Source organism: Chrysemys picta, chromosome 2 (assembly GCF_011386835.1).
Source record: "Chrysemys picta bellii isolate R12L10 chromosome 2, ASM1138683v2, whole genome shotgun sequence".
In the NCBI taxonomy this organism is placed as follows: domain Eukaryota; kingdom Metazoa; phylum Chordata; order Testudines; family Emydidae; genus Chrysemys; species Chrysemys picta.
This window is the reverse complement of record NC_088792.1, coordinates 245,829,910-245,857,667: the sequence shown is the minus strand read 5'-3', so window position 1 is coordinate 245,857,667 and position 27,758 is coordinate 245,829,910. Positions and strand designations below refer to the sequence as shown.

At 43.8% G+C, this 27,758-nt stretch overlaps 1 protein-coding gene across 2 annotated transcripts in view; it reads right to left on the bottom strand.

The window, feature by feature from the left end:
• NECAB1 (N-terminal EF-hand calcium binding protein 1) overlaps positions 1 to 27,758 on the bottom strand; it is a 146,271-nt gene that overhangs the window by 35,140 nt on the left and 83,373 nt on the right. For both annotated transcript variants that reach the window (XM_005291563.5, XM_065585886.1), the window contains exon 6: positions 5,820 to 5,956. In XM_005291563.5, the coding sequence (XP_005291620.1) occupies positions 5,820 to 5,956 (137 nt within the window). The remainder of the gene's footprint in view (positions 1 to 5,819; positions 5,957 to 27,758) is intronic.

Sequence of the window (27,758 nt, the reverse complement as noted above, 5' to 3'; positions counted from 1 at the left end):
GCCGCCCCAAGCATGTGCTTGGGTGCCTGGAGCCGGCCCTGGGAGCAGGGGCAGTGCTGCAGGTGTCATGCAGTCCCCTTTATCCCCTTCCCCCGCCTCCTGGGTGAGCACAGCCCTTCTACAGACTCTTGACTATGGCGCTCTCCTGACCATGGCGCCTGGGTGGTCACCCACCCTTAAGGCCGGCCCTCACACTGCTGCTCTGGAAGCACTCTGGTGGCTTGTGAAAAATAGAAGACGATGATTAGTAGAGGGTTCGTTAACTATTTAAAGGGATACTACCCAATTCCTATCCACTACAGGCAGCAGTATAACCCCTCTGAGTTAATTAAATCAGTGCAATCCCCTGGTGTGGACACTCTTAAAGCTGTTTAGGAGAGTCTTAAATTGGATTACCTGTTTGTAATCAATTTAAACTAAACCAATTTAAGACACTTATACTGGTGTAAAGAGAGTCCAAACTAGAGGGTTGCACCAATTTAGCTGAATCTGTGTGTAGACCAAAGCTTTGCTACAACATAAGTCTTTAAAGATGCAGTTGGATTGGGACTTCTGTCACCAGCTCTTTAGCTCTTTTCAGTCTCATTTAATCTCTTGTATGTCACGGTGACCTGTGAGGAGGGAACATCAGAACAGCTATATTGGGTTAGACCAATGGTCCATCTAGCCCAGTATCCTGTCTTCTGACGAATGACAGGTGCTTCAGAGGGAATGAACAAAACAGGCAATCATTGAGTGCACACCACTGCTATAGGGCATTTAGGACCAGCTATATCTAGAGTCCTAAACAAAAAATCTCCATATTGCCCCACCAGACTATTAACAGAGAGGGGAGTTGGTAACAAAATACTCTCTTTTAGACCCACTGGAAACCTATTTGGTGCTATCAGTGACTTTGGGAAAACCAATAGCACAGGTAGACCTCATTGGAAGAGTGTCCCAAATTCAAACTGAAAATAGCTTCATAAAATCACTTTGCTTATATTTTGGTGTAAAGATATGGAAGTGAAAGGAGAACTGTGATTCAAAACCAAACAAGATATCTAGGTCACTCTATTGTTCCTTTATGATGTATAAAGATGGTCTTAAACTTTTCTTCTTTAAAGATTTTGCTGTTTGTTTTTACATCATAAATATCAAGCCATCCCATATCCCTCCCCCCCGTTCTCTTAGTCTTAGACTATGTGAAAATCAGCATTCCCAACCCCCTTAATTGCTCTGTGAAAGAAATCTGCAGTTCAGGTAATATCCCTCTGTCACATTATTATTCCAGTATCAGCGATGCCAGCATCCAACAGCAAAGCAAAGGAAACAAGGACCTGGCATTTCTAATATAAAAACATCAAGAGAAAACACATTTTAAAACATTCTAAATTTTGAAACAGTCTTTATCCATCATAAAGCAGCATTAAGGTGCAAAACCAGCAACTTGCATTGCCATTCAACTTGAAAGGTCACCAAGAATATTCTGGGTAGCCCTTTAGGACTAGATGAGAAATGGATTCTCAGTTATAGTTATAGTAACACAGTGATTCATAGATTCATAGATTCTAGGACTGGAAGGGACCTCGAGAGGTCATCGAGTCCAGTCCCCTGCCCGCATGGCAGGACCAAATACTGTCTAGACCATCCCTGATAGACATTTATCTAACCTACTCTTAAATATCTCCAGAGACGGAGATTCCACAACCTCCCTAGGCAATTTATTCCAGTGTTTAACCACCCTGACAGGAACTTTTTCCTAATGTCCAACCTAGACCTCCCTTGCTGCAGTTTAAACCCATTGCTTCTGGTTCTATCCTTAGAGGCTAAGGTGAACAAGTTTTCTCTCTCCTCCTTATGACACCCTTTTAAATACCCGAAAACTGCTATCATGTCCCCTCTCAGTCTTCTCTTTTCCAAACTAAACAAACCCAATTCTTTCAGCCTTCCTTCATAGGTCATGTTCTCAAGACCTTTAATCATTCTTGTTGCTCTTCTCTGGACCCTTTCCAATTTCTCCACATCTTTTTTAAAATGCGGTGCCCAGAACTGGACACAATACTCCAGCTGAGGCCTAACCAGAGCAGAGTAGAGCGGAAGAATGACTTCTCGTGTCTTGCTCACAACACACCTGTTAATACATCCCAGAATCGTGTTTGCTTTTTTTGCAACAGCATCACACTGTTGACTCATATTTAGCTTGTGGTCCACTATAACCCCTAGATCCCTTTCTGCCGTACTCCTTCCTAGACAGTCTCTTCCCATTCTGTATGTGTGAAACTGATTTTTCCTTCCTAAGTGGAGCACTTTGCATTTGTCTTTGTTAAACTTCATCCTGTTTAACTCAGACCATTTCTCCAATTTGTCCAGATCATTTTGAATTATGACCCTGTCCTCCAAAGCAGTTGCAATCCCTCCCAGTTTGGTATCATCCGCAAACTTAATAAGCGTACTTTCTATGCCAATGTCTAAGTCGTTGATGAAGATATTGAACAGCGCCGGTCCCAAAACAGACCCCTGCAGTACCCCACTCGTTATACCTTTCCAGCAGGATTGGGAACCATTAATAACAACTCTCTGAGTGCGGTTATCCAGCCAGTTATGCACCCACCTTATAGTAGCCCCATCTAAATTGTATTTGCCTAGTTTATCGATAAGAATATCATGCGAGACTGTATCAAATGCCTTACTAAAGTCTAGGTATACCACATTCACAGCTTCACCCTTATCCACAAGGCTCGTTATCCTATCAAAGAAAGCTATCAGATTGGTTTGACATGATTTGTTCTTCACAAATCCATGCTGGCTGTTCCCTATCACCTTGCCACCTTCCAAGTGTTTGCAGATGATTTCCTTAATTACTTGCTCCATTATCTTCCCTGGCACAGAAGTTAAACTAACTGGTCTGTAGTTTCCTGGGTTGTTTTTATTTCCCTTTTTATAGATGGGCACTATATTTGCCCTTTTCCAGTCTTCTGGAATCTCTCCTGTCTCCCATGATTTTCCAAAGATAATAGCTAGAGGCTCAGATACCTCCTCTATTAGCTCCTTGAGTATTCTAGGATGCATTTCATCAGGCCCTGGTGACTTGCAGGCATCTAACTTTTCTAAGTGATTTTTAACTTGTTCTTTTTTTATTTTATCTGCTAAACCTACCCCCTTCCCATTAGCATTCACTATGTTAGGCATTCCTTCAGACTTCTCGGTGAAGACCGAAACAAAGAAGTCATTAAGCATCTCTGCCATTTCCAAGTTTCCTGTTACTGTTTCTCCCTCTTCACTAAGCAGTGGGCCTACCCTGTCTTTGGTCTTCCTCTTGTTTCTAATGTATTGATAAAAAGTCTTCTTGTTTCCCTTTATTAGGGTTACCATATTTAGTGCCTCCGAAAGGAGGACACTCCACGGGGCCCCGCCCCCAGCCCCGCCCACGCCCCCACCCCAACTCCGCCCCCTCCCCCCCGCGAACATTTGATTCGCGGGAAGCCTGAAGCAGGTAAGGGGGGTGTGTGGGGGGAGGAGGCGTGGCCCAGGCTGGCCCCCCCGGTGTTTCCAGCCTGGGTCAGCTCGGGCCCTGGGGTGCCGGCCCCGGGCCCGGCCGAGCACCCCCGGCCCGCCCAGCACCGCCGGTCCCCAGCCCGGCCCTCGGCACCGCACCGCTGTCCCGTCCCCCGGCACCGCCGGCCCGTCCCCCGAGCCTCCGGCCCGGCCCGGCCTGGCACCGCCGGCCCGTCCCCCGAGCCCCCGGCCTGGAACCACCGGCCCATTCCCCGAGCCCCCGGCCCGGCCCCGCTCCGCCGGCCCGGTCCCCGACCCGGCCCGGCACCACTCCGCCGGCCCGGCACCGAGCCCCTGGCACCGCTCCGCCGGCCCGGCCCCCGAGTCCCCGGCCCGGCACCGCACCGCCGGCCCGGCCCCCGAGCACCCGCACAGTCGCCCCGCATGTCCCGATTTTCCCGGACATGTCCGGCTTTTTGGGATTTCCCCCCGGACGGGGATTTGGAGCCCAAAAAGCCGGACATGTCCGGGAAAATCCGGACGTATGGTAACCCTACCTTTATTCCCGTAGCTAGTTTGAGTTCATTTTGTGCCTTTGCCTTTCTAATCTTGCCCCTGCATTCCTGTGTTGTTTGCCTATATTCATCCTTTGTAATCTGTCCTAGTTTCCATTTTTTATATGACTCCTTTTTATTTTTTAGATCATGCAAGATCTCATGGTTCAGCCAAGGTGGTCTTTTGCCACATTTTCTATCTTTCCTAACCAGCGGAATAGCTTGCTTTTGGGCCCTTAATAGTGTCCCTTTGAAAAACTGCCAACTCTCCTCAGTTGTTTTTTCCCTCAGTCTTGATTCCCATGGGACCTTACCTATCAGCTCTCTGACCTTACCAAAATCTGCCTTCCTGAAATCCATTGTCTCTATTTTGCTGTTCTCCCTTCTACCCTTCCTTAGAATTGCAAACTCTATGATTTCATGATCACTTTCACCTAGGCTGCCTTCTACTTTCAAATTCTCAACGAGTTCCTCCCTATTTGTTAAAATCAAGTCTAGGGAGAACAAAGGAAAATCGAGAGAGAAAACTAGGGGATTGGGGAGAACAAAGGAAAATCTAGAGAGAAAACCCCAAAATATATTTTCAGATACAATGAGCTGCTTTAATACCTGATCCTTCAAACCTTACGCATGAAGGTGGTGACACTGAATTCACTAAAACTACTCACACGAGTAAAGACTGCTCATGTGAGTAAAAGTTTACAGGATTGTGCCTTTAACATCTAAGACCCTGATCCTGCAAACACACATGTATGTGTAAGTGTGTGTTGCCATTGGGCCTAAGTTAAACCAAAATCTGTGCTTGCTGAGAAAGTACACATTTGTAGTAGATGTTAAAATAAAAAACAAAAAAAAACAAGCTTAGATTGTTTTATAGTTGTAGATGTAGCCTAAGCACAGCTGAGCTTGATGTATGCTGGGGCTAGGCAACCATCTATACTTGCATAAACCACCATAGGCAGTGTGTAATGGTGTTGTTAATAATAGGGTTCAGAATAGATCAATTTAGAAGGTCTAGTTACATGCAAAAATGTGGCTACTAGTTGAGGAGTGCATCAAAAAGGAACCCTATAACAACAATAATCTGAGCACTACATTGGATCCCAATAAGTTTCCGGGGGAGTTCAAGATGCTGGTTTTTCTGTTCTTGGTCTGCCAAAGACCAGATTTGTTAACTTTGTGGGCAATCTGCAAAGTGCATCTTTTGTCACAGGCATTTAGGGAAGTTAGGGAAACTTGTAGGTGGAGGGGCTAGGGATGATTTCGGTAGGGTCTCATGTTGCGGTTGGGTAGAGTAGCCTTAGTTCTTGTGAGAGAGCCTATTAATAGGAAAACGTTTATTTGGAAAGACTAATGAACTAAGGTTTTGTACTGACAATGTTAGATTTCTTATAGTGTGTTTTATGTTTTGGGAGGCTCCAAAGAAATGAAATAAAATAAGCATCCCAAGTAGCAACAAAATGGCTGCAGTCTCATAGATGAGATAGTGAACCCACATGCTATCAGAGGATCAGAGCCTTAGAACCAGATCTTGCACTCCTACCTCTGGCAAAACTCCCATTGACTAAGGAGTGCAAGATTTGTCCTTTAGTGTCCTATTTAGTCTCTAAGACATCAAAATAAAACGCAAAATAGTCTTTGCAAATTCAGGGTATGTTAAGTGCATCTCACTGGAATATTTTTAACTCCACATATGATCTTAGATACAGTACTTTTATTTCTAAATGTCACTTCACCCCTAGTTCCAGGCCCCTGACATACACCCAACTGGGGAAAACATTAGTTTACCTTTCTTGACGAGTTTGCTCCTCTGTGGTTTCCATGGCACAATCCAGGGAGTTCTGGAGAGACTGCAGCTGATTCAATGTTTCTTTCAGTAAGAAACGAGTCACAAACTGTTCCAAGTTAGAGGCCTTTTGATAGTCCTAAAAATTATGCACAATATTGGTGAGAATTAGTCGAATATATTAGAAATATGAGAGAGTGAAAAACCATCCTTAATCCAAAACAGGAGATGCAGCTCTCTGGGAAAGCTTCAGCAGGCAGAAAGTAAAACTGACAAAACAGTAAAACTGACCCATGTGGGCAGGCAACATTTTGATTTTCCTGATAGAAAAATCAAAAATTTTCAGCAAAATGGAAATTTCCCCTTGGAAAATTTTGGTTTTGAGAAAGGGATGTTTTTCATTTGAAAATCAGTCTGATGAATAATTTGCAACCAGCTCTAAGCTTAATATGAATGTAAATTTCACAGAGCCTCAAGGTAGCATATGCCCTTAGGGATTACAAAAGGCTCCTTAGGGACAGACTCCCTGTGCAAAGTACCATTACAGGAATAGGGCTTACATTTGCCCCAGTAAAGAGCTGACAGCTCATCTTTAATGAGAATAATTTTGCAACCTGTGCAGCAAATTAATGGTGGAAATTTCTATAGAACAATGGCCTTCCATTAAAACAACAGATTACAGTTTTGTAATGCATTCAAATAAATGTATGGGTATTTAGGCATGTAAGTTTGAGTTGTGTGGCTAAGTTATAGATTCATAGATTTATAACACCAGAAAGAGACCATTTTGATCATCCACTCTAACCTCCTGCATACAACAGGCTATAGAATTTCACCAAGTGGTTCCTGCATCAAACCCATAACTGTTGGTTGAGCTAGAGAATATCTTTTAGTTCTTGATTTTGAAAACTTTAAGTGATACATCCCTCCCTTGGTGTTCACACTTCAACTGCTAGCAGAGTATCTCACCCTCCCTGATTGAACGAACCTCGTTATCTCCATACTGATTTATACCTGCCTCTTGAGATTTCCATTACTTGCATCTGAAGAAGTGAGATTCTTACCCACGAAAGCTTATGCTCCCAATACTTCTGTTAGTCTTAAAGGTGCCACAGGACCCTCTGTTGCATCCCTAGGTAAGCTGTTCAAATTGTTAAGTAAAAATTGCATCTTATTTCCAGTCTGAATTTGTCTAGTTTCAAATTCCAATCATTGGATCTTATAATTGGGTGCTAGATTTGGGAACCTTCTACTATCAGAAATCATTTTACCATGGAAGTACTTATAAACCATAATCAAATCACTGCTTAATTTTCTGAATAGTTTTGCTACATTTATCTCATTTTTGGCCTATACCATTTTTAATATTTCTTTTATTCCTGATATATTCTAAATATTCCTTCTTATTGTTGTTAACTCTACAAGATGTAGACTTTTCACTGATATCGTTAGCTGCCCTTATCAGTTGTCCGCATTTCATAACTTCTAATGTATAGTCATTGGAATCAACTTTCTCTAATTTTCTTTTTTATGTTTTTTTTTTAAACAATTAATTTAAACATCCAATGAAATCTTCATAAGCCTCTTTTAAAATGAAGGGCCAAGGACTCTATTCTCTCTTTTGCTGCCTATTTTGTACTTATTTTCAGCACGGTGCACATTGTTAATATTTCTGTTTAATATTTGCATTTTATTTTAGTAAGATTTTTGTATCATGGATATAGAGTAAGATAAAACAGCCACCAAAGGTGTCATCTTGGCAGCAAAACAAAAATAAGCCTCAAAACCACAAAGATCAATAAGAAATGAGAACTTTGATAATACTACTTTTTACAAAATTTCCCTATTTTTAGGATATACTCACAAATCAAACATGGCCCTATGTTAAAATAATTTCCATGCAAAGTATCTTCTAAAATCTGCAGCTTAGATCTCTTTGGGAATATGCACAAGTGATTCAGCAGGTAAAATATATATATGCAATAAACAAAGCACAGAACAGAAATGAATGCAATAATCATGGAAAAAAGAAGATATAATTTCTAAAACATTAATTTGTAATGTTCCTTGAGTACTGAAGCCATGATTATACAATAATATGGGTGCAGCTGTTTTCATCTGTCTTTCATTTGTCTTCATCTGAACCAACTTGTATTTAGCTCAGACACTTTGCTTCCTTCCCCTGACATGAAAAAGGGCTCTGTGTAGCTTGAAAGCTTGTACTTTCCAACAACACAGGTTGGTCCAATAAAAGATATTACCTCATCTACCTTGTCTCTTTCCATCTTCAAAATTCTTTACAAATGTATTTAATTCTCAAAGCAGCCCTGTGAAAGAAGGGAGATATAATTGTTCCCATTTTACAGACTGTGAATTTAGGTGACTTCCTTAAGGCCAATGGGAGAGTAACTATCAGAATCGAGATTAAAAACAAGATTTCTTGGGGTGAATCCTGACCCCCAGTCTGGTTCCTTTCAGATGTGTAAAAAGGCTGGAGTGGTGAATAAGCTTAAGTTTGCCAGGTGTCCGGTTTTTGACTGGAATGCCCGGTCAAAAAGGGACCCTGTTGGCTCTGGTCAGCACTGCCAACCAGGCCGTTAAAAGTCCAGTTGACAGTGCTGCGGGGCTAAGGCAGGCTAGTCCTGCCTGTGCACTTCACCCCGGAAGCAGCCAGCAGCTTCTAGGTGAGGGGAAGGAGGCTCCATGTGCTGCCTCCACCCCAAGCACCTTCTCCACACTCCCATTGGCCGGGAACCATGGCCAATGAGAGCTGCAGGGGTGATGCCTGCGGGCGAGAGCAGCACACGGAGCCTCCTGGCCTTCCCGCCTAGGAGCTGAACCTGCTGGCCACTTCCGGGGCGCAGCTCGGAGCCAGGACAGGCAGGGAGCCTGCCTTAGCACTGCTGACCAGGAGCCACCCGAGGTAAGCCCACACCCCAACCCCAAGCCCCAGACCGGAGCCCCCTCCTGCACCCATAACCTCTCATCCCCAGCCCTACTCCAGAGCCTGCACCCCCAGCCAGAGCCCTCATCTTCCCTGCACCACAGCCCTCTCCCCCAGCCCAGAGCCCCTTCCCACACCCTGAACCCCTCATCCACAACCCCACCCCAGAGCTTGCACCCCCAGCCAGAGCCCTGACCCCCTAATGCACCCCAACCCCCTGCCTCAACCCGCAGCCCCCTCCCACACTCTAAATCCCCCGGCCCCACTCTCCAGTCTGGAGCCCCCTCCTGCACCCCAAACCCCTCATCCCTGGCCCCACTCCAGAGCCTGCAGCCCCAGCCAGAGCCCTCAGCCCCTCCCACACTCCAACCCCCTGCCCCAGCCTGGAGCCCCCTCCCACACCCTGAACCCCTCATTTCTGGCCCTACCCCACAGCTTACACCCCCAGTTAGAGCCCTTACCCCCTCCTGTACCCCAACCCCCTGCCCTAGCCCAGTGAAAGTGAGGGAGAGTGAGCCACCGAGGGAGGGGGAATGTAGTGGGCAGGGCCTTGAGCAGTTAGGAAAATCGGCAACCCTAAATAAGCTCCATATCCATCCTGGGGAGTATTTCTCTGGTGTAGGCATTGTGGGCGACAGCTCTAAGGCTGCCTCCTTAGGACCCACTGGCACAGGGGGTATGTCAGGGTGGGGCTGCAAGCGAGAAGGGTGTTTTGGGGTAAAAGATTCCAGGCAGCACTGCAGCTCATAGGGCAGCCCAGGGAGGCTGCCATAATTTAGACAGGTCCTTTGTGCTGTCTAAATTAAATTAGAGGCCTCTCCAGCTCCAGGAGCAGCCCAGGATTGGAGGGGTACAAAAGCAGCTTAAAACAACCTTTGCTCCCTGTTCCTTAGGCTGCAAACTGTGCTTTTCTCTTAGAATCTAACAGCCCAGAATCTAATCCCAGGTTTCTAATTCTGTGTTTAGATCTCTAGACTGTGCCACTTCTTACCCAAATTAATAACCCTTCAATCTTCAGCAGTTTTCCACATTAATCATGCTAAGCACTCAAACAGCAGACTTCCTTTACTAAAACCAGACTGCAATATGGGTCTGCGTACAATACTAAGGGGTTCCCTTTTGCCTTCTATGCACACGTGTAACTCCCACTGATTCATTAAAAATGAATTGTTTTCCACACTGCAATGACTGCACTACAACAATATCTCTTTCGTGTTAAAAGGCCAGGGTACTGCAAGCAGTTGTGGTGAATATTGAGTTTTTATTCCCATTCACTGTCCATCCGAAGAAGCCATTGTGATTTTCATGTGTACTTATTTCAGAGTTATGTGAAATGTGAGCAATAGCTAGTTACATTCTGAGGTGTTCAAGGTTAAACTTGGCATCATATTTTAGCAAAGCTATAAGGTTTCTTTGTATAATGAATTTTTAATATGTTTAAAAGTCCGCAATCCTACTCTCTTTCCCCCAGGTAATCCTAGAAGTCTGACTATTAGAGCATCTGTTCTTCAACCGAAAGGTGTTATTAGTAATGGTTCTGAAAGTATAACTTTGCCTCAGCAACTTGGGACTATCTGTACCATTAAAGTAGGCTCTAAAGTTATTCACGTTATTTAAACACGGATTATATTGTCTTCTCCAGAGAAGACAAGTGGCTTCAATTTTTGTGTGTGTTCTACAAAGCAGCTCTTTCATCAATGCAAGGCTATAAACAAAAATCTACTGTACATTATTTCTTCATAATGCTGCTGTAATTTATATGGCAGCCTGTTTAATTACCACCATTTTTTCAGAGATTACTAGGGCCCCGGCTGCAAATTTCAGAGCATGTGAGCTGGATTCTGTCCCTTCTCCAGCTTCACTACCAAAATTATTTACTGTTTCCAATCAGCTGCATCTGGCAACAGAGCATGTGTGAAACAAAGGGCCTGGTTATGTTTGCAAAACCTTTGCTGTTGTAGCTGATAGAACAGTTGGCTGAATTTGTTGTTTAATCTAAACACATTTTATTAAAAAACAATGGCCCCAATTCTGCAAGCTGTTCTATCTGGTGGGAACTCCTTGGGAGCCTCACCGACTTCCACGGGACTCCACACTGTGGCGCTCATTGTAGGATTGGAGCCTATATATGGAATATTGAACAAACTGAGTAAAATGTCCAACTGCTGCTGAAATGACAGATTGCCATTAAAACTCTCAGGGCTAGATTCACAAAAGGACTTAGGTACCTAACTGCCATTTTAGGTGCTTTAATCCCAGAATCAGACCACATTAGCATTCACAAAATCCCCATTCAGGTGCTGCCAAACCCTGTAGGTGCCTAAACTCATTCCACATCTAAATATTTGCAGTAGAAGTTCCCTAGATGCCTATGTTTCTGAGCATGTTCACTACAGCCCCATGCCAGACAGCCAAGCCCTAGCTGATGCATGAACTGGGAGAAGACAGGTGTTCCTCCACCTAACTCTCCTGCGGGGATTGATCTGATAAGTGTGGTCTGAGCTTGCCTCCCCAAATGGGTCCTTATAGGTGAGCTTGCTCTCACCAGCCATTTTGAGCAAACTGCCTCACAGCTTTTAGCCCAGTGGTTAGAGTACTCACCTGAGATGTGGGCAAGCCCATTCCACAGTCCCCCAGCTGAGATGGTTTGAACAGACTAACCCTTAGACTTTGGGGCATTTTGATGTAGGGTTCCCTCTGCCTCTCCTGTTGAAGCTGTTACATGGTGGCTAAATAATTTTTGAAAAAATAATTAGAGCAGAGGGGACTGGATCATGGGTCTCCCCCCCCCGAATGCACTAATCACTAGGCTACAGAGTCATTGTCTCTCCTCCTTCCCCGCACTCAATAATTTCATTATTTATCCACAGTGGAGCAGCTTCACTGGGAGAGACTGAGGGAGCCTCATGTCAGACTATATCTTAGCCTAGTCAGTAGGGCACTACCCCGTTCAAATCCTTTCCCATCATTGGTGGGTGGGGGCTTGAATCAGGGGCTTCCCACATCCCAGGCAAGTACCCTTACCACTGGGCTAAAAGTTACAAGGGAGGCCCTCTTCTCCACAGTTTCTTGCAGATACAGCTTCGGTGTCTAATTCCAGCAGAGGGTTTGCAGCTGAGAATCATGAACTGTGGGAGGTGCCTCCCTGCTGGCTGGAAATAGGTGCCTAGCATGCTGGTCTTTGTGAATCATAGTCTAAGGAACCTTTCTTTCCCCATTCGTTGTATAGGGAGCCTAGGTACCTAACTCAGGCTTTGGGAATCCCAGTGATTTTTTAGGTGTCTACAGGTTAGGGGTGGTAATGCTCAGTGTTGGCATGCCTAAATTTCTTTGTGAATGTAGCCCTCACATGCCATCCCCTTCCCTCAGCTTTCCTGTATTTCATATCCATAGGGTCCCTTATTATCTTTGTCCTCCCCATCAATGTTTCCCCTCCCATACATTTATTATTGACAGAGTATCAAGTCATCAGATGTGTGCTGGTCTTTCAGCTGGTTGTTAATAATGCTTGCTCTGTGCTGGTATGCTGTAATGCCTCATGCTCCACTTTGAAGATGCCACTGCCTGGTATTGAGGTTTATTTTGATATCAAAAAGATCTTGGTGAAATCAACTATATGTGTTTAAAACAGAAAGCTTCCTTTGATACAAAGCAGACTCTGTAACGATTCAAATAACAGGCCCTTCTGTCACCCTTCATGCATTTAAGTTTTCCCATTGGGATGAATTATAAAATCTGTTGACTCAAAAAAGGAATTTGTATGTTCTTAAAATAACATTAGACTTCTGAATTTCAGTAAAGAATTCTCAAAGTTAAAAACATACTATATATATATATATATATATATATATAAAATAATTAGGACAGTGGGGACTAGATCCTGGGGCTCCCCCACTCAATGTGCTAATCACCAGGCCACAGAGTCATTGTCTCTTCCCCTCCCCCACACTCAATAATTTCATTATTTAGCCACAGTGGAACAGCTTAACTCTCTCTCTCTCTGTCTCTCTCTCCCTAAAAAGTGTGCATGTGCACTTTTTTCCAAAATGAGGGATTTGTAATTTAATGTAACAAAGTATACTCCTGGAAAATAATCTTACGTTAAAAGTTCTGGGTCAGATCCTCTGCTCCTGTACATTTGTGTAGCTCAACAGACTTCTGTGATGCTATGCCTAGTCCCAGTAGCTATAGAACTGGCCCTAAATATGAATAATCTATATGCAGATTTCTTTTGAAAGGATCAGTATGCTTTATAAGAACTTCAATGTCTTGAACTGCTACCCTTTATTTTTACAAAGGATAATTATACCTTTATTTTAGCATTTTCTCCCCACATTGTTATATCTTTGTGCCACATTATGGCCCCAATTCAGAAAGATAATAAGCATATGTCTAAATTCATGTTAATGAGTAGTCCTATTTAAGTCAATCTTCTGAATTCTCAGTTATGCTCAAGCCTCATTATACCAAGTGGTGCAGCATAAAAGATCCACAAAGTAAACTACATCTGCACTCACTTTCAGGTCCCTTTATGCTGTCAGGTGTTGAGACCCTCAGCATGACTGAGGGTATGTCTACACTACGAAATTAGGTCGAATTTATAGAAGCCGGTTTTATAGATATCGGTTTTATACAGTCGATTGTGTGTGTCCCCACATAAAATGCTCTAAGTGCATGAAGCCGGCGGACCGCGTCCACAGTACCGAGGCTAGCGTCGACTTCTGGAGCGTTGCACTGTGGGTAGCTATCCCACAGTTCCCGCAGTGTCCGCCGCCCATTGGAATTCTGGGTTGAGATCCCAATGCCTGATGATGCAAAACAGTGTCGCAGGGGGTTCTGGGTACATGCCATTAGGCCCCTCCCTCTCCGTCAGAGCAACAGCAGACAATCGATTCGCGCCTTTTTACCTGGGTTACCTGTGCAGACAACATACCACAGCAAGCATGGAGCCCGCTCAGCTCACCGTCACCGTATGTCATCTGGGTGCCGGCAGACGTGGTCCTGCATTGCTACACAGCAGCAGCTAATTGCCTTTTGGCAGTAGACGGTGCAGTATGACTGGTAGCCTTCATTGGCTATCTGGGTGCTGGCAGATGTGGGGCTGCATTGCTACACAGCAGCAGCCCCTTGCCTTTTGGTAGTAGATGGTGTATTAAGATTGATATCCGTCATCGTCGTATTCCAGTTCAATCAGAGGCACCTGGGCAGACATGCTTTATCTCCTGGAGACACAGTCCTGCCGGCAGTCCTATTGAACTGTCTTGACGATGATGGCTAGCAATCGTAGTACAGTATCTTCTGCCAAGCACCCAGAAGATGCCGAGGGCTATCAGTCATACTGCACCGTCTGCTGCCAGCTTAAGATGTAAAAAATAGATGTATTCATTTGCTTCCCCTTCCCTCCGTGAAATCAATGGCCTGCTAAACCCAGGGATATGAGTTCAATCTTTGGGGGGGGCCATTCTGTGTGACAGTTGTTTGTGTTTCTCCCTGATGCACAGCCACCTTTGTTGATTTTAATTCCCTGTACCTGTACGCCATGTCGTCAGTCGCCCCTCCCTCCCTCCGTCAGTTTCGCGCCTTTTTTCAGACCAGACGCCATAGCACTGGGATCATGGAGCCCGCTCAGATCACCATGGCAATTATTAGCACTATGAACACCATGCGCATTGTGCTGGAGTATATGCAGAGCCAGGACATGCCAAAGCAAAACCAGGACCAGCCGATGAGGCGATGGCAGCGCGGCGACGAGAGTGATGAGGAAATTGACATGGACACAACCCTCACACAAGGTACGGGCCTCAGCAATGTGCAAATCATGGTGTTACTGGGACAGGTTCATGCCGTGGAATGCCAATTCTGGGCCCGGGAAACAAGCACAGACTGGTGGGACCACATCGTGTTGCAGGTGTGGGACGATTCCCAGTGGCTGCGAAACTTTCGCATGCGTAAGGGCACTTTCATGGAACTTTGTGACTTGCTTTCCCCTGCCCTGAAGCGCCAGAATACCAGGATGAGAGCAGTCCTCACAGTTGAGAAGTGAGTGGCGATAGCCCTGTGGAAGCTTGCAACGCCAGACAGCTACCGGTCAGTCGGGAATCAATTTGGAGTGGGCAAATCTACTGTGGAGGCTGCTGTGATCGAAGTTGCCAGGGCAATGAAAGACCTGCTGATATCAAGGGTAGTGACTCTGGGAAACGTGCAAGCCACAGTGGATGGCTTTGCTGCAATGGGATTCCCAAACTGTGGTGGGGCGATAGACGGAACCCATAACCCTATCTTGGCACCAGAGCACCAAGCCACTGAGTACATAAACCGCAAGGGGTACTTTTCAATGCTGCTGCAAGCCCTGGTGGATCACAAGGGATGTTTCATCAACGTGGGATGGCCGGGAAAGGTACATGATGCTCGCGTCTTCAGGCTCTCTGGTCTGTTTCGAAAGCTGGAGGAAGGGACTTTCTTCCCGGACCAGAAAATAACCATTGGGGATGTTGAAATGCCGATCGTGATCCTTGGGGACCCAGCCTACCCCTTAATGCCATGGCTCATGAAGCTGTACACAGGCAGCCTGGACAGTAGTCAGGACCTGTTCAACTACAGGCTGAGCAAGTGATGAATGGTGGTGGAATGTGTATTTGGACGTTTAAAAGCGCGCTGGCGCAGCTTACTGACTCGCTCAGACCTCAGCGAAAAGAATATCCCCATTGTTATTGCTGCTTGCTGCGCGCGCCACAATATCTGTGAGAGTAAGGGGGAGACATTTATGGCAGGGTGGGAGGTTGAGGCAAATCGCCTGGCCACTGATTATGCGCAGCCAGACACCAGGGCGGTTAGAAGAGTACAGCAGGGCACGGTGCGCATCAGAGAAGCTTTGAAAACGAGTTTTGTGACCGGCCAGGCTACGGTGTGAAACTTCTGTTTGTTTCTCCTTGATGAACCCTCCGCCCTCCTCCCCCACCCGGTTCACTCTACTTCCCTGTGAACCAACCACCTCACCCTCCCCTTCCCCCTTCGAACTCCGCTTGCAGAGGCAATAAAGTCATTCTTACTTCACATTCATGCATTCTTTATTAATTCATCACACAATTGGGGGGATAATTGCCAAAGTAGCCCGAGAGGGGTGGGGAAGGAGGGAAGGAAAAGGACACACTGCAGTTTAAAACTTTAACACTTATTGAAGGCCAGGCTTCCAATGCTTGGGCAATCATCTGGGGTGGAGTGACTGGGTGGCCGGAGACCCCCCCACCATGTTCTTGGACGTCTGGGTGAGGAGGCAATGGGACTTGGGGAGGAGGGCTGTTGGTTACACAGGGGCTGTAGTGGCAGTCTCTGCTCCTGCTGCCTTTCCTGCAGCTCAACCATACGCTGGAGCATATCAGTTTAATGCTCCAGCAGCCGGAGCATCGACTCTTGCCTCCTGTCTGCAAGCTGACGCCACCTATCAACTTCAGCCCGCCACTTGCTCTGTTCATCCCGCAATTCAGCCCGCCTCCTCTCCTCTCGTTCATATTGTGCTTTTCTGTAGTCTGACATTGACTGCCTCCGCGCATTCTGCTGTGCTCTTTCAGCGTGGGAGGACATCTGGAGCTCCGTGAACATATCATCCCGAGTCTGCCGTTTTCTCCTTCTAATCTTTGCTAGCCTCTGCGAAGGAGAAACATTTGCAGCTGGTGGAGGACAAGGGAGAGATGGTTAAAAAAGACACATTTTAGAGAACAATGGGTACACTCTTTCACGTTAAATTTTGCTGTTCACATTACACAGCACATGTGCTTTCGTTACAAGGTCACATTTTTCCTCTTATATTGAGGGCCTGCCGGTTTGGTGTGAGAGATCACTCACGCAGTGCCAGGCAACAGAATTCGGCTTGCAGGCAGCCATGGTAAGCCACAGTATTTTGGCTTTTTTAACCCTCAGAACATGTGGGAATGGTTTCAAACAGTAGCGCCCTCATTTCCCATACCAAGGACCCATTGGGTTGGCCATTTAAAATGGGTTTGCAATGTAAAAGGAGGGGCTGGGGTTTCCGGGTTAACATGCAGCACAAACCCAACTACCCCGCCCCCCACAGACACCCAATTCTCTGGGATGATCCCTTCACCCCTCCCCCCCACCGCGTGGCTAACAGCGGGGAACATTTCTGTTCATCCGAGCAGGAACGAGCTCCTCTGAATGCCCCCTTAATAAAATCACCCCATTTCAACCAGGTGACCGTGAATGATATCACTCTCCTGAGGATAACAAAGAGAGATAAGGAATGGATGTTGTCTGCATGCCAGCAAACACCGGGAGCATACGCTGCCATGCTTTGTTATGCAGTGATTCCAGACTACGTGCTACTGGCCTGGCGTGGTAAAGTGTCCTACCATGGCAGACGGGATAAGGCAGCCCTCCCCAGAAATCTTTTGCAAAGGCTTTGGGAGTACATGAAAGAGAGCTTTCTGGAGATGTCCCTGGAGGATTTCCGCTCCATCCCCATACACGTTAACAGACTTTTCCAGTAGCTGTACTGGCCGCGATTGCCAGGGCAAATTAATTGTTAATCATTAAACACGCTTGCCTTTAAACCATGTGTGATATTTACAAAGGTACACTCACCAGAGGTCCCTTGTGTGCCCTCAGGGTCTGGGAGCACGACTTGGGTGAGTTCGGGGTACTGGTTCCAGGTCCAGGGTGATAAACATATCCTGGCTGTTGGGGAAACCAGTTTCTCCGCTTCCTTGCTATGAGCTATCTTCATTGTCTTCATCATCATCTTCCGCGTACCCCGAACCCGCTTCTCTGTTGCGTGTTTCTCCATTGACGGAGTCAAAGCACACGGTTGGGGTAGTGGTGGCTGCACCCCCTAGAATGGCATGCAGCTCCGAGTAGAAGCGTCATGTTTGCGGCTCTGCCCCAGACCTTCCGTTTGCCTCTCTGGCTTTGTGGTAGGCTTGCCTTAGCTCCTTAATTTTCACACGGCACTGCTGTGCGTCCCTGTTATGGCCTCTGTCCTTCATGGCCTTTGAGACCTTTTCTAATATTTTGCCATTTCGTTTACTGCTACGGAGTTCAGCTATCACTGATTCGTCTCCCCATATGGTGAGCAGATCCCGTACCTCCCGTTCTGTCCATGCTGGAGCTCTTTTGTGATCCTGGGACTCCATCATGGTTACCTGTGCTGATGAGCTCTGCGTGGTCACCTGTGCTCTCCACGCTGGGCAAACAGGAAATTAAATTCAAAAGTTCGCGGGGCTTTTCCTGTCTACCTGGTCAGTGCATCTGAGTTGAGAGTGCAGTCCAGAGCGGTCACAATGAAGCACTATGGGATAGCTCCCGGAGGCCAATAACGTCGAATTCCGTCCACACTACCCCAAATCCGACTCGCAAAGGCTGATTTTTAGCACTAATCCCCTCGTTGGAGGTGGAGTAAAGAAACCGGTTTAAAGGGCCCTTTAAGTCGAAAGAAAGGGCTTCGTCGTGTGGACGTGTCCAGGCTTAATTAGATTTAACCCTGCTAAAGTCGACCTAAACTCGTAGTGTAGACCAAGGCTAAGAATCAGGCCTAATGGCCTATTTCTAAACTCATGTGGTTGAAGTGAGGCACAGGCTTCAGCACCTTGAATTAGAACCATTATTCCTACTTTCAGGAGCTTACAACATAACTACATTCTGAACTTTCAACTGCAGCCTGAAAATGGGCCAGAGACTATGTTGTTACCAGTCTTCCTTTAGCAAATTTTGCAGTACACATTTTTATAACCAATTTTGCAAACTTGTGGATATATTTTAAATACAAGAAGCTTTTATAAGGTATACATTGGGGAAGAGGGAAATTTTCAGGTCACTGGGCCTCACCCCAGAAGACACTTGAAGGTAAGTGAGGAGGGCCTGTTGATTTTCAAGCTTTTAGGAACATTTGTCAAATAACAGTTACTCCTGTTCCAAATGAAAACCTATATTGAAGATATACATGATAAAATGTGTGTTTTTAACTCTTCGCTGTATCTTTTGGTGTGAATTACGGATGGGGTGTCCTCTGACTATTAAGCTTGTCTTTGAATTTCCGGGATATTTTATTTATTTATTTTGTGAGTGTGTTTGCAATCAGCGTGTAAACCTTTTTCAGTTTTTTTACCTTTAAACTTGGATATAAATGATTCATTTCATATGTTGGATAATAGCTTTGGAAGCACTGTGTTCTCAAATATAAATATCTGTGTGATCAAAGATACACAGTGTACTGCATGTCAAATATTTTTCTTCAGCACCAGGATAGGCTGTTAAGCTAGTTCTTACACTGTTGGAAGATTTAAACTGTTGAAATCTCAGATGTTAAACCACCCATGAATCATCAGAGTTAATTATGTAGCTGGGAGCATCAAAGTCGCCTATATTTATTTATCATATATTAAAATTAATCAAGTCTGAGCTCTCTCTCCAATCCAAGTACCTTGTTATTTTTTAGGTTATATAAAGAAATGTTAATGGGATACATTATCCTGCAGTGTCTTTAGAGCAAGTACCTAAGGCTGACACCAGCCCTGTGTGAAACATCTGTGGCAGCCTTTTAAAAGTGGCAGAATTCATTTGTGTAATGCTAAGGCTGATTTCTTCCTCCCCCTAAGTTATCTGACCTCCCCCACTAATTGGTTTAAAAAGATGTTGTATCTGACAGAGTTAATTTACTTTCCAAGAGCTTTGATTCTGTGTGACACATTAGAACAACATGTGCAAATTTATTCAGAATGGACAACTAAATTCAAGCCTACAGCAGAAATCTAGAGTCTGTTTTAATTTATCTTTGATCAATATACTTTGAAAGCTCTGAACAAAACATTGATGGACCTAATAGAGATAACCCTCACTTGTGTTTAGATGCCAGAGCTATTTCACAACATACAGGTGTTCTCTGGTGGTTCAGAATTTGAAGATACATTGTATAAACGTTACAGACACCTCCATAGAGCTTCCTGTTTGCATATAGTGAATCTGATTCATCACTGAGCTGAATTAAATCTTCAAAAATATGTCCATAGCTTATATTTACTAAACTATTCTGTAGACTGGAGATACTGAAATTGAGATGCTACAGCAAAAGAACCTTAATGTTAAAGAATACTTGTCAGTTCCTGCTGCTGGTTCTTATTTCCTCTTTGATTTCTTCAGAAACGATCTTCTGTGTCAGTGACTCATTTGAGGTTTTTAAATCATAGCTACCAGACTGTATTTTCCAGTCCCCAGATAGATCACACCTCGCTTATTCAGGTTTTGTGCACATAACTATTACAGGAAATATCCCTTCAGATATTCTCCCCAAGTGCTTAGCGTGTTAAGTTATTTATTCTATATTACTCTACTTACTCCTACTCCAGCCAATTTACTATTGCTTAACCCGTTTTTTACTTAGAGCATTCAATACAAACATTTTGTACTGTTAGCATTTAACAGTCTTAGTACACCTGAAAGCATTCTTGTTTTTCCAAGGCCTGATCCAAAGTTCACAGAAGTTGGTGGGAATTTTTCCACGGACTTCAGTGGGCTTTGGAGTAGGCCTCTATACCTCACCATCTAAGGAATTAAATAGTCCACTCCTTTTATGAAGGGAGTTAATGTGGTTTAGTGGCTAGATTGGGAGCCAGGAGAACTAGGTCTTCTTATCCCAGCTCTGCTGTTGGCTTCACATATGAGGATGGGTAAATTGCATTATCTCTTTGAACCTCAGGAGCTCTCTCTGTAAAAACCCTTTTCAACGGGTTTTGGAGAGCTGTGGAAGAAGGGTGCTATAGAAGTAACCAGCATTACTGTTAAATACTTCAGGAAAAAACACCTCCATAGGAATTTAAATCAAGTAGCGAATGAATTATTTTTGACAATGTTTTATAATACTTCATCATTAGTTATTATTTTCTAGGGGAAAATGCTTTCATTTCCATTATAAACACTGGTGCCAGGTTTCACTAGAAAAGAAAATATTCATTCTGAATTAAGGAAGTTTTGTATCAATTTATAAAACATGCATAAGGTAGTGCAAGGTCAGTTGGCATGAAAAGCATTTAATGCCGTTAGCATACTACACCCATCAATTAATGATGAGAGCCAGTGACGGTCTTTTTGAGAGAACAAGAAAGATGCTCTGTTTCTTGAATATGTTAACAGCGAATTATAGTTCCTTAGCATATACATTACACTTTACATTATGGTACAAAGAAAATATGCCTGTGTTAACATAGAGTAATAGTGGTTGTTTTTATTGGATAAGCGGATCTTAAGTAAATACGGATAATTCCCCACCTCTTTCTGGTCCAAGAAACAGGCCCGATCTTATGGAGTGCTGAGATTTATCAATTGCCATTAATGTAACTGGAAAAAAGTTATTTTATAGCCTTCGCTACAGAATGCCTGTTCGTGATCTTTAAAACTCAGTAGTTTAGGACTCAGTTCCCTGTACTGGTACAGAAAGTTTCTTCACAGGGAGAGCCAAGAATAAATTAACTGGGGCATGTGTACCAAAATTTGGAGATATCAGAATGGATTTTATTTGGAGATGTGAGACAGCAGAATTGATTGGCTGATATGTTAGAGATGGAGTTGATATACTGGTGGGGGAGTGAAGATGTGGCAATGTCATTTATATAAATTTCTTATTTGCATTGTCATGGACCAGAGCCCCAGTGTGTTAGGTACCATACAAACACAGAGCAAAAACACAGTCCCTGGCCAAAAGAGCTTACAATCTAAGCATAAGAAAACAGAGATGGTGACAGACAGACAGGAGTGTACAAGGAAAATGAGAGAATATCAATCAACATGATATACATATAACTTAGAGGGGTGCATGGGAGTGCAGGTACTGTTGATCCTGGCTAGTAGCCTTAATTATCGAGGAAGTAGATTTTTGTCTGTCTGTTACAGCTGTCCCCCTGCTGGATTCCTTTTTCCCCTTCCTTTCTGTTTGTGCTGAGTGGCCGCCTCTCCCCCACCCCCCGCCGGCCATGGAACTGACCAAAGTCACAGCCTGGCCCTGCTCATGGAAGTGCAGACTGACTGGAGCCATTGCTCTGCTCAGGGAGGTGGGGGCTTTTTCGCTCCTTTGTCTAGCTTCTTTGTTGGGACCCGGCTCGGTGTAGGGTGCTCTGCCCAGGTATGCAAGACCTAAAGTGGCCACATAGCTGAGCATATGAGTCATACCTGTGACTCAGAACTTGCCCAGACATGTCCTGTGCCTACCTGCAGTTTTCCCCGCCTTCTCTCCTCCCCTGGATTAAGGGGAACCAATCAAAGTTACTGGCGGGAAACTGCCTGAGTTTGCCCTTAAAACCAGACATTTTCTGATCAGACCCCTGGAGAAGGTCCTTGCTTTGCCACCTGGTCTGATCAGCTAGGGGTCTTTGGGGGGCCCTCTCCCCACTCTCATCTGTTTTTGAGCATACCCCCATTTTTAAACTCCCCTCCCACAAACAACGAATTTGTGCCTGGAGATTTCCTGATTATTGTAAGTGAATTGAGTCCTCTCTGCGTCCTCTGGTGCTGAAACTGCTGTTCCTGCTGCTGCTTTGGGGATTGGTAAGGAAAAACCTCTTGCACACTCCCCTTGTTCTAGCTGCTGGCTTTCTTTCCCCAGCAGGCAGACCCAAGCTAACTCCTTGGCCTGTATCTGTAATCTGCTTCTAGCTCCGCAGCGCCTTTGCTGCTAGAAATAAGCCTGCTTGCAGCCACCACTAGTTAAACCCTCCCCTCTTCCCCCCCGAAGCTGTGTCCTGGGCACACACCACTCTGCCCTCTGGAACTACCCCTAGTATAAGGTGCACCCATTAGGTTAGATTTAGCCTTTAGTCTAGACAAATTGTAATTTCATTTTGCTTAGCTGTGGTTAAGTTAGGTTTAGAAAATTGCATTGTACTCTGTAAGTTAGGCTTAAAGAATTGTTGCATTGTGTTTTGTTACTTGCTAATTTGTGTAGTCTTGGTTAAGTTAAATCATAGATAAGATTTTGCTGTGTTCTGTATAATTGTCTCTCTGCTGTTTAAACTTGCAGCCTGTCTGCTCTCTGTGTCTCTCTCTCTCGCTCTCTTAATCCCTTCCCCCACGTGCTCACCCTGCTCCTACTGCTGCCAAACCTCAATTGTATTACTGAGGTCTAGCATAAAACCCCATTGGTTACCTCTTTTCTGTCTAACACCCCTCACATTTTACATTTACACCACTGTGACACATCTTTACCTAAAGTTGTTGGTTATTTAACACATTTTACCCATACTGTTAGTTGGTTATATGCTGCTGTGACACACCCTTTACATAGAAATTGTTAGCTACCTGTTACATTTATACTTCAGTGTTAATTGGTTACCAACTGTATTGTACCAAACTATTGAAACCCCCTATCCTATTTACTAAAAGAAACCCCTCCCCAATTGTCTACCTTAAACCCCATACCCCTCACTATTGAATTTTCCCTGTTTTTGCATTTTCTTAATAAAGTTTATTTTGCACCCCACCAGTGCAGCAGTTGTCCCCCAAGATCCCCTACCTGCTGGCAGGGTCATTGTCAAGGCCTGTATTTTGCATAATTTAATTACTATGGAAGGATACTTTTATCTCTACAAGAAGAACAAAAAAGGATGAAGCAAAACTAAGTTTATAATGATCATTGTTTCTACAAAAAAGAGAATAGTGAATATATAAACTGCATGTTGATGAGAACTTTCAGGACATGGAAAGCCTGTTAGAAAGTGACAAGATCCTGCTATGAATTTTCTACAGAAAAATTACATCATAATGATGGAGAGAGTGTTTTGGTTCTCTTTGCAATGAACTCAAGTGGCCTTTGTGTTGTAATTATTGCATAGAAATCTTTTGATCTTGCTCTGTGATTGCTGCATCAATTTCTGTCCCTATTTCTTCAGTAAAAACTTTACTCCTGGCACCAGGAAGAAACAATGATTTGCTGGTTGTGTAGTAGTAGTTGAAGCAGGTAGAAATAGCTTATTTGTAATGTGTAACTTATTCCATTCAGGGGCTAAATACCTGATAATGTTCTGCTTCTGTTCATATTATATATACTTTGCCAAAGTCATTTTATTCATAACTTTTTATGTTAATCTGAACAGATAACTAAATTGTGTGGTATGCTAAGAATTGATTAAAACTGTGTGTGTGTGAGAGAGAGAGAGAGAGATTGATCCTCTGCTCATATAAATTAGTAAAGTTTTATTGACTTCAGCTATGCCAATTTCTCTGGCCTAGAGATCCTGAGTTTTAAGATACTAGTCTATCTAGAGAAGTTTGAGCAATGCATGTTTCAGGGAAGATGTGGGGATGTCATTTATATGGTATCTGAGGAATTGCAATCTTCACATTTTTAATTAGAATAAGTTTTTGCACCGTTTCCATTCTTGTTACAAAGATTGTCCCAATACTTTATAATATCGTCCCAGTGTAGTGCCATTTGCATCCATGTGCTAAAATGTTGGAATGAACATTCCCATGTCTTCATTATGATGACAAAACAAGAATGGCAAAAAATTAATAAATTCTTTGAGAGCCAGTGTGGCCCCAGTGCATAGGGCAATGGGCTGGGAAATAAGAACCAAGTTTTATTCCTGGCTCCACTAGTGACCTGCTGTGTGACCTTGGGCAAATCTCTTCCCCCGCTGAGCCTCTATTTCCTCTACCGTCCTTTCTGTCTTGTCTATTTAGATGTTAAGCTTTTCAGGGCAGGGAATTCTTTTACTCTGTTTATACATTGCCTAGCCTAATGGAATATTGATGTAGGTTAGGGTCTCTAGGCACGGCCATAATACAAATAAAAATGACCCTCCTGAAATGAGAGAAGAAAATGGTTCAAGCCTAATCTATTCTAATGACAACTTTAGGGCCTGATCCTGCTGCATATGACTCAATGGCAAATTTGTCATTAACTTTATTGGGAGTATGATCAGGGCCTACTAATTTACAGTTAGCTTATGGTCTGTCTCAAATGCAGTATCGCCTGCACTGTGTTTGTAAGTTATGATTCTGAATAGAAGTGCTAATAGATGCATAATTTGCCAAACCATCACAATGTGTAACTAATTTGATCCAACTGTCACTTAAAAAATTTAAGTAAATGCTACAAATTCTTTAATTTATTCCATTTTCTAACAAAATGCAACTGCAAGTTTAGCTTTGGCCCAGAGACAACTGGAATGGCGATATTCTGCAGTAACAGCACACAATGCTGATGTAAGCTATACTGTTCTGGGTCATTTCTGGAGGATTCTGACACACATTTTCTTAGGAGTGTCCATCAGAACAACTATAATCTATCCAGGGGCGGCGCATAATGGAGGCTGGGGGAGGCTAAGTTGCTGCTGGGGACAGTGGCAGATTTGTAGCCCCTGGAAAAATCTCCCCTCGCAGTGGCCCTGGGGCTGGAGGACCTTTCGCTCCTCACCGTGGCCCTGCGGCTGCGGCAGGGGCACAGAGCTTTTCCAGTCTCGGGGCTGCAGTGGGGGGAGGGGAGAAGAGCACGGGGGATATCAGGGCCTCGGGGATGGGGGGGCGGAGGGGAAGAGGCAGAGTGGAGGTGGAATGGGAGAAGGGGTCCAGGCTCAGAGCTCCAGCCAGGGTCAAGAGCTCTGCTGTGGTCCCGGCTGAGAACTCAACCCTGGCTGGGGCTGAGCTCTCAGCCACACAGACACACCCTGCCCCAGTTGGGGCCATGGGGGGGCTGAGAGCAGCGAGTGGGGGTGGGGCATCAGCCAGAAGGGGCAGGGCAGGGCAGGGGCTAGCCTCCCTAAGGGGAAGCTTCACCCATGAGTCTATCACTGGCTCTTTCATTCTCATTAGTAATACTGATGTGACTGCTGCAATAGTATCTACAAAATTAATATAGGGATAAAAAGTTCTGTTCATTTTTCTCTCCAAATAGGTTAGAGGCACATGACTGCTGTTTGCTGCTTTTTATAACTGCAGGTAGTAGGAGTATGTATAATTCATTGTTCTTAGGAGGCATTTGTAGGAGTATAGGTAAAACATCAAAGCTGTACATGATGTGTTTTGATAGATATTGACAAGATAGAGTGGATTATGTACCTCATTTTCTGCTAGAAAGCTATTTCTATGCAATTTTAAATTAAAAGGCATTGGTATTGATTTAATTTGGGATATGGTTTTGAAACTTCCGATTGTTAACAAATCTTCTTTTGCCTGCAGCAGAATCTGAGCACTGGCTTCTCTTGGCCCTGCATAAAATAAGCAGAAAACCCTATGCAGCAAAGTGCCATAGTTTCACACAGCACTAATGCTCTTAGATAAAAATAGTTATTGCATTGTTTGTACATGAGATATTTAGTCATAGACCTATCTCTGCTTTGTATAGGGAACAACTGGTGACACACTCAGTCTGGCACCAGCATTTCTGTTCGCTTCAGATGCATTTGCCACAAACAGCTGATAAGTAGTTCAGTATATGTTTTTATGAAAATAAGATCCAGATTCCAATTTAAACCAATGGGAGTTTTGCTTGATTAAAGACTGGGGAATTTGGCCCAAGGTATCCATGGCCTAAAGAAAAGGTTTTTAATTAGGCTCTTCTCCTGAATTTACTGTCGCTCTTTACTTAATCTGTTTTAGGATGACTTTAGCTGGAGAAAGTGTGCTATGGCAGACCACTGCATCTGGAGGTGGGAACCTTCCTCAAAAGAGTAACAGCTGTGAGGATTGGGGCTTAGTGACATGTAAAGTCATTAATATGATATTTTGACTTTATTTCTTGATGATCTCAGTGTATTTCTTAGATCTCTCAACTTGAGTGGGTCAAATTTTTTCCTTCAAAAACTTCCCTTGAAAAATTGGGGTTTTGACTAAATGCTATGGTAATACATGAATATTTGTTTATTTTTATTTGAAAAGTGTCTGGTTTCCTTGAAAACTTACTATTTTTCAGTGGAAAACCTGTTTCAGGCCAAAAACTATTGTCCAAAAAAAAAAAAGGATAATTATTAGGGCTTTTAGTTTTTTTGATGAAATATCAACGTTTTCTGCAGGATTTTTTTTTTCTCCCAAACAGCTCTACTCTGACCACGGTAACACAGGTGTTTATGTTTGAGACTGACATTAGAGTTAGGTGAAATGCTTTGTGTGAAAAGTGTAGGCAGCAGCTGAACTAAATTTGTCTGTTTTCAAATTTAAAAATCATGAAATCATGGAAAAACTGCAAGAGATTTTGCTTAGAATAAAAAAAGTTGAGCAAATTTTGACCAGGAGGATTAGGGTGTGTTTTCAAGAAGTGTTTAGAAAAGAACGGAGAGGAAGAAGGTGGCTGTAAAATAAGGATATTATTACTGTTCCTACTGACTACATAGATAGGTTTGGGAGGCTTTGATTTTTATCATTAAGTGTCTTTAAATGTCACTTTCACCATTTGCACACACACCAATGAAAAAATATTTCCATTGCTGATCATTGAAATTTACAAATCGGCAAAGTAAGAAAAATCTGCTTAAGAATTTTGTTTGATTTAAGGATATTTACTTTATGTATTTTGATATGTGATGTTGACAGTTTGTGTTTCAATGTTGAAAAAGCTGTATAGTTATTTCCTGTGTATGCAGTTCCCTACACTCTAGTTATTGGTGCATAATTTACATAATCACTAAAATTATTATTACTCAAACATACACTATGGTTGATAATGGCTATCTGGATTTGCAGAGTATCAGCCTGTCAGTGTGCCGGGGTATACATAATTATTCTAATATTATTCTCAATAACTGCTGTCAATGTGCAAATTTTTTGGTGCTGTTTGGCTTTTATAATCCCTTCTGTGTTTGATTGGCTCCTATCTTCAGAATGTTCAAGATGTTTCCTAGTAACAGAGAGGATGCCTCAACTAGTACTTCACACACACACACACACACACACACACACACGAAGCAGAAAAACTCCACAATTTACATGAAAGAAAAGAAATGCAACCCCCCCTCCAAAAAAATTCAAAGTATACCGAGCAGTGAAACTGCTGAAAACAAACAGT